Source organism: Rhizomucor pusillus (genome assembly GCF_041956525.1).
Source record: "Rhizomucor pusillus strain CBS 183.67 unplaced genomic scaffold VTP01scaffold_4, whole genome shotgun sequence".
In the NCBI taxonomy this organism is placed as follows: Eukaryota; Fungi; Mucoromycota; class Mucoromycetes; order Mucorales; family Lichtheimiaceae; genus Rhizomucor; species Rhizomucor pusillus.
The window spans coordinates 1,857,916-1,864,533 of NW_027192146.1; the positions used below are offsets into that span (position 1 = coordinate 1,857,916).

A 6,618-nucleotide genomic window follows, 5' to 3' on the forward strand; every position below is an offset into this window, starting at 1 on the left:
TTTAATTTTGGATGGCCTCCTATAGGAGGGGACCGGACCGGTGGGATGGGACCGGGTGGGTAAAACCCTGGAAGAGTGGAGGGGGGACACTACGGCCAATGGCTTGAACCGGGATATCCCCCCCTTGGATTCCCGGTAAGTATGTCCAGTAGTTTTAAAGGATCGTACACTATATTAGTCGATGCGTGCATTGATTTCTTTGAATCCACGCCGCTTAACGATGCCGTGGACATGGATAGTAAAGATATCACCTCTTTGAATGTATTTTTCTACGACACTCGCAAGGCGCTGGCTACTGCGTCGGCATCCTATCTCGTCATCCGATTGCAAGCAGATATACAGTCTACCCTTATACGTCGTAGTACCGAAATGTGTGATAGTGTATGACGAACCCGGAACAAGTACGTTGTAGTCCGCTTTGTAGTCCGTCGGCCTCAATAGGTTGCGCATCTCGACTAGACGGCCATCATCAACACGGACATGATCATCGGACGGCATGCTCCTGATATTTTCCTCATACAGTTGTATGGAGCATACGGTGGATGCCTCTCGATCTTTTGTCGCCTTACGCAGACGATCCCATGGCCAATCGATTAGAATTCCGTTGGCTTCTACTAGATCAATCGACGCAAAGGAAGGCACACCGGGAAGGGATGATCGAAACGCATAGAGAGAGTTGCTTTGAGCCGGTACAAGTGTCGTAGCAAACCTTGTCCGAATGTACCGACGATACTGTACGAGATAGTAAGGCGAGTGAGTTTGATCCTCATCGCTCGCCGTCTCCAGGATTAGACAGTGTATAGGACGATCATTAAACGAGAAGTTTGACAGCAATTGAATGAGATCTTTCCCATCAACTCTCGACCGACACACGCCTTGTTTCTTTCTGGTAATCGAATTCCACCAGTGCGAATATCCAGAGATCCCTTTCTCCTGGACGTAGATAGCAAAAAACGAGCTGATCTCATCCGCAAGAGCACGCCATTGACGCTCAACGGATATCTCAAACGTGGGACATTAGGACAATCGTTCGAGCGTTTGATCGAGAATCAATTGATACTCCTCAACGTCGTATACTGTTGACGAGTAAAACGTAATCTCGATACGTGACATGCTACTAGCCATAAAGGATCTCAACTTCTCCGTCAAACGGGGACATGGATTCATAATAAGGTTGGCCAGTTAAGATCCGACTTTGGACCTGACATCCGTACTCTGAAGCATCTGGACGAATTTGTTGTAGATTTTCGTCCTAAGCATGACGGGTGGCACCGACGTTGTATATCTTCGCCAGGAGATACAGTTTAATCCTACGTCCTTAACGTCATCGGCGATATCTCGACCAGTCACACCGAGCGTCATCAGATATTCCTTGATGATTGCTCCAGTAGAAATAAGGGCACAGTCAACCGCAATATCGATATCGTGTAGGATTACCGTACTCTCCTCCAAGAGTCGCATTACTTGTCGCACGCATCGAATGACAGTGTTGAGTGGAAGCTCTTGTTGGAATGACACTTTGATCGCAATGTACGCTCCTTTGAAATCCTTGGCCGTTATTCCAAGTTCCCTCAACGCCCGTTGGGGTTTCTCAGTCAGGAAGACAGTCAAACGCTCTCCGCAAAGGCCCGAGTAGACGTATTTGATGATGATGCCGGGCAACTCATCCGCCACCATCGCGAGAGGTGCGCGCATTAGACTGAGGAATCGACCGATTTTCTCAGGCTTCCTCATCAGGGACGCACACGTCAGACGCCAGAAGAGCATACTGTCACAAAAGGCAGTAGGCACATCGGCCCAACCGAATCGTGGATTTGATCCACCAATCGTGTAGTCGACGTATGCTACGTCATTCAACAACTCAGCATTCCTCTCGAAAATCTCGTCGTGAATCTTTGTAGACATCGTTAGAGCTCTTAGACACTATGACTATCGGTCGACTGGTCGACTCGGCCGATAATCAGTTTTAAAAGTCGATCGACATTCTTACGTAGTTGTCCTACGAGCCTTCCAGTAGTCATCGATGCACTCGGTCTCATTAAACTTGATGATATCACACCATGTATTCTCAGACGACGGATAGCCTGCCCATTTCACGAGATACTCGAGCTCGCCCGTCGATGGATTTGTCCTATGATCTACAATACACTCGACCTCATACACGGAGCCATCATCCATGTTTTGACAGATCTCGACTGTATCTACCTTTGAGATGGACAGGTCGAGAAACTCCCTCTGTAAATTACCGATGCCATCCGTATTGTCGAGTATACTCTCTAGGGAAACCGACGTGTCCACCGCTCCGAAAGCAGGATCCTGAGACGATCCAAACTCAAAACCTTGCTGGATCCAAAGAGTGTGATGTGAGGCAGGTTCCAACTTTCCCAACGACACAAACCGTTTGATGTTTAGCAAGACCGATGCGAGCTTAGAATGTAACGTAAACGTCTCCATGTCACTCACACGAATGACGTTCCTCTTGTTGAATCGCTCGAATACATGACGGATTTCTCAAACACAGACTCGATCATCGAGCGGAATCCTCCAAACATGTTGTTGAATTGGACCTCCTCGGGCAGTAAATCTTTTCCACGATCCTTTCGAATCGGGTATACGAAACTTCTCTCAATCAGATGAGTATTCTTTTGGGCAATCCGACCAATGTATAACGTATACGCACCATCGAGGCATATTACGTCGTACTTGCTCACGGCGTGAGACAGATCAATACGGCTTAACATCGGCCCATCGTTATGCTCGCCGCAATACTCGGCGTCCGATACAAATATGATCATCTGGTTGATGTCAATACAAATCTGCGTCCGGAATCCTGACTTCTTTAGTTTGTACGAGTAGGATCGAGGCGAATCATGTCGTTGAACGTAGGATGGCCGACTATCATGTCCGTCCAAAAGCAACATTACATGTTTAAGTCCTTTGGAATTCCTCAACTGCGCGCAAAAAATCCGTATGCGCGTCGTCGAAAACATACCCGTAAGACACCCGTCGAGTAGACCATTTAACCTGCCATGGGACTTTCTAAAGAAATCCCGATAGAGTGCGTAAAAGCTACTGCGAGGAATAAACCTCGACATGTCCGCAATCGACGACCCAGACAGTAGAAAATATAGGATGAGCAACCTTTCTCAACATGGTTGTACGGCCCAGCGTACTCGTGCTCGCCAAAGACAACCACTAGGAAGAAAAACACCGGGAGGACACCCAACCCATTTAACACAAAATCCTTTACGAATGCAATCTCATTCACCGGTTTGATCTCAGACCGAAGATACTTTTCCTTCCGAGCTGATGGCCATGATGACGTTAAGAATGCCCACTCCTGGCGCATCAACTTTTCGAACTCTTGACGGATCTCTGGGGTGAGCATTCTTAGTATCGATTGTAACTACTCTAGCGAAATCCTAAGGTATATCTTCACTTGAGTTAGCTTGCGCGTTACCGGGAATCCAAGGGGTGGATATTCCGGTTGAAGCCATTGGCCGTAGTGTCCCCCCACTCTTCCAGGGTTTTACCCACCTGGTCCCATCCCACCGGTCGGGTCCCCTCCTATAGGAGGCCATCCAGAATTAAAGAGCTTGCGCCTATTCCTTTAAGTACGAACCGCTTCGCAAGCTCTTAAATTCTGGATGGCCTCCCAAGATGCCGAATCGATGCGAGCATTACAAGAACAGTTCTGGTCGTTATCGCTGAGTGAGCAGACACGAAGTCTAGTGGAGTACAAGAACAGCCGTGATAGCGAGGAGATCCCGGCAGACCACTACGAGGTGAGTCATATTGTCTCTCATCGTGGTCCCAGACATGCCCGTCAATATCGTGTGCGTTGGACCGGCTATACTGCGAAGGACGACAGCTGGGTCTCAGTCGAAGACTTTGCCGATAGTTCGCTGGTTGAGTACGAGGGTCGGATGGAAACGAGAAAACGGTCCTAGACGACGATATTAAAACGAAATTCCGGATGTCGCCAACATTCTAGACAAACGCGTCCAGTAAGCAAAGTATGTCCTCGTCAGTCACACCCGTGGTACACTTCTTCCAAAGTAGAACACCTCAGTGATACTCACGGGTTAGCTTTGTCCAGCATGCGATTGGCGCATTTGAGGGGTGGTCCGACTTTACGGATATCTTCGTTGACAACGTTGTGTTCTGGTGCACAACGATGTACTATCTTGCGAGGAACGGGAACGAGATCGGCTCGTACGTCCAGAAAATCAGGGCGGCATTCTCGCGATATTTGGAACCTGCGATGTTTGTTGTAATGTACGTTTGCAGCGGTCGTTGCCCAGACGACTCGGTGATAGCTGCTGTTTTTCATCGCATCCAGGCCGAGCAGCTGAACTTCGAACCAGGCTGGGATTACCTCACAGGGATGATACAGATTAAGGTGTCCTTCGATGAGATCGCTTTGGAATTGGTTCTCCGGGTCCTTCGTAATGTTCAGCGTGAGCTACATGATAACCTGATTGTTATGCACGATCTAGACATTTCTGTCGATTGCGGTCTGGTGTCCACGCGAGACCTGATCGAGAGTTATATCACTCAGGTTCTTGAAGCGGATCCCAGTGACATTGTATCGGACAGACACAAGGTTGGCGACCATTGTATCTCGTGGTTATGCCAGACAACGTGTATCGTTGCTGTGGACCTTAGAGTAAAGATTTACAACAAGTTCGTGCAGATGATCGAGTCAACAGATGCGCGCTCGTATATAGGATCGCAGCTATCAAACTTCGTCGCAAACAAGAGTGAAAAGTTCACCGCGAAGTTGCTGCGGTATAAGGATACAGGAATGACTCGTTTCGGAATAACTATGTACGCGCGAGACCTGTTTAATTTGGAGGATTACGTAGTTCTGATGAACGACTTGGTTCATAAGATGTCACGCTGTTCGACGTACCAGATTAGCTTCGAAAATCACTGGAAATCGGTCTGTCAAAGGATTCGCTCAACTGTGGCTTTCTACGACTGCGAAAATAAGACCTTTGCGTACTGTCATTGTTGGAACTCTTTAACTAAACGTATGCAGGGTCTAGTGAAAGGTAATATTTCGGAACAGCATGATCAAAGCATCCTTGCAAACTTTACCTTCAATGATCGACCGATGCACTACTTCGTTGTTCGCCTCGTTGGCAAAGAGTACGAGACAGTTCGACGGTCGCGATATATTCGCGCAGAAGCCTGCACGTTCATGACGTTTGTACCTAGCCCGGGAAATTCGCTCGTTCCTTCCAAGTATTTCATCAAGGATAGGCCGGTCTTGACCTTTGGATTCGTCGGTTTCACTACGCACGAGAACATCACGCTCGGTTGGTCTACTGGTCCCATGAAATACGAAACAAACGGTTGATGGCGTACAGCTCCTGGAACTCCCCGATCATGCCGAGACCGTGAACAATGCCCAGGATGTCGGGGACGACGCGTCCGTTTGAGTGAGTCAGTAAAATGTCGATCTTTCAAGCGGATTATAATGTTATGGAACCAGACCGCCAGTATCGTATCGTGTCGTATGGATTTGGTTCATACCGAGGCAAGGAATACCTCCGCGTATCGACCACTCGTGGAATCCATGCTCGCTGCAGTAGGACCCTTGATAACCTCGTTAGAAGTCGGATGAGTCAGCGTCGCCATGTTCTAGTTCGCGCTATTAAGCAGCAAAAGACGAAGGGTACACAGGATATGATTTGTGAATTAGACGAATAAGTACGGAGTGCCTTGTCCTCTGAAAGCCTCAGTGTCACGGTGTATAATCCACGCAAATTTCGATTGGTAGGAGGTTTAACATTCGTCCCAAAAGGGGGGCCGAATGTCATCAGGCCACCAACATTTTCAGCCCCCTCTCATCTCGGCCCCATCCACGTTGTTCGAGTGGTGTCGAGATGCTCGAATTCAAAACCTAGGAGGTCATCTAGACGCACATACAGGACGATCCTCCCGTTAAAGTTTCCGCTCCCCGAGGCTACGCGGGTTTTTGAGAACATGGGCTAATCGCTTGAAATAAAGATCTATGTAAAATTTCCTGGATCTTTCTGGATAACAAATAATTATTGTATCAAGCTCGGTCGAGCGACCACCGCATATTCTCAAAAACCCGCGTAGCCTCGGGGAGCGGAAACTTCAACGGGAGGAACATCATACATCTGGTTCTAGACGACCTCCAATGTGTGAAATGTACTTGTGGTAAGTATTTTTCAATCTCATTACCAGAAATTCCTGACACTAAATGATATAAAAGAAATAAGCCCTATTCAATTTCGAAATAAGGACCTGGATATTCTTTATTTGTGTACAATACTACTAACAAATACAGCTACATACCTAATTTTTCAAAAAGTATATATTCGATTTTACTAATATAGTTTATATGCTTTATCTCAGTTCTATGTTTATATTTATTATGTATAGCTGGCCTTTTTCAATCCAGAAAATACCAATAATTAGCTATAATATAGTTTATTTCATTATTAATTGATTCATTATATTCAACAGTCATTTTCTATATATTTATTGAAATTCGATTCTATGCACAAACAATGATAGTTTTTTAAATTTACAGATTTGTTAAATATATTCTGGTATTGCTGCATCCCCACTAATTGACCT

General features: G+C 46.7%; 4 protein-coding genes across 4 annotated transcripts; 2 read left to right on the top strand and 2 right to left on the bottom strand.

The window, feature by feature from the left end:
- Window positions 1–174: 174 nt before the first annotated feature.
- Window positions 175–1,125, bottom strand: VTP01DRAFT_8083 (uncharacterized protein; the record flags this gene model as incomplete). The annotated part of the gene is made up of 2 exons (XM_069387166.1): window positions 175–958; window positions 1,025–1,125. The coding sequence occupies 2 exons, from the start codon at window positions 1,123–1,125 to the stop codon at window positions 175–177; spliced, it is 885 nt and encodes a 294-aa protein (XP_069242548.1).
- Window positions 1,126–1,182: 57 nt separating this feature from the next.
- Window positions 1,183–3,581, bottom strand: VTP01DRAFT_8084 (uncharacterized protein; the record flags this gene model as incomplete). Its single annotated transcript, XM_069387167.1, has 6 exons — window positions 1,183–1,893; window positions 2,008–2,427; window positions 2,505–2,895; window positions 2,993–3,039; window positions 3,152–3,375; window positions 3,461–3,581. The coding sequence occupies 6 exons, from the start codon at window positions 3,579–3,581 to the stop codon at window positions 1,183–1,185; spliced, it is 1,914 nt and encodes a 637-aa protein (XP_069242549.1).
- Window positions 3,582–3,647: 66 nt separating this feature from the next.
- VTP01DRAFT_8085 (uncharacterized protein) lies at window positions 3,648–5,365 on the top strand (the record flags this gene model as incomplete). The annotated part of the gene is made up of 3 exons (XM_069387168.1): window positions 3,648–3,913; window positions 3,995–4,016; window positions 4,100–5,365. 3 exons carry the CDS (start codon window positions 3,648–3,650, stop codon window positions 5,363–5,365), a joined length of 1,554 nt encoding a protein of 517 aa, XP_069242550.1.
- A 95-nt stretch (window positions 5,366–5,460) lies between these two features.
- On the top strand, window positions 5,461–5,718 carry VTP01DRAFT_8086 (uncharacterized protein; the record flags this gene model as incomplete). The annotated part of the gene is made up of 1 exon (XM_069387169.1): window positions 5,461–5,718. The coding sequence occupies one exon, from the start codon at window positions 5,461–5,463 to the stop codon at window positions 5,716–5,718; it is 258 nt and encodes an 85-aa protein (XP_069242551.1).
- Window positions 5,719–6,618: the final 900 nt, after the last annotated feature.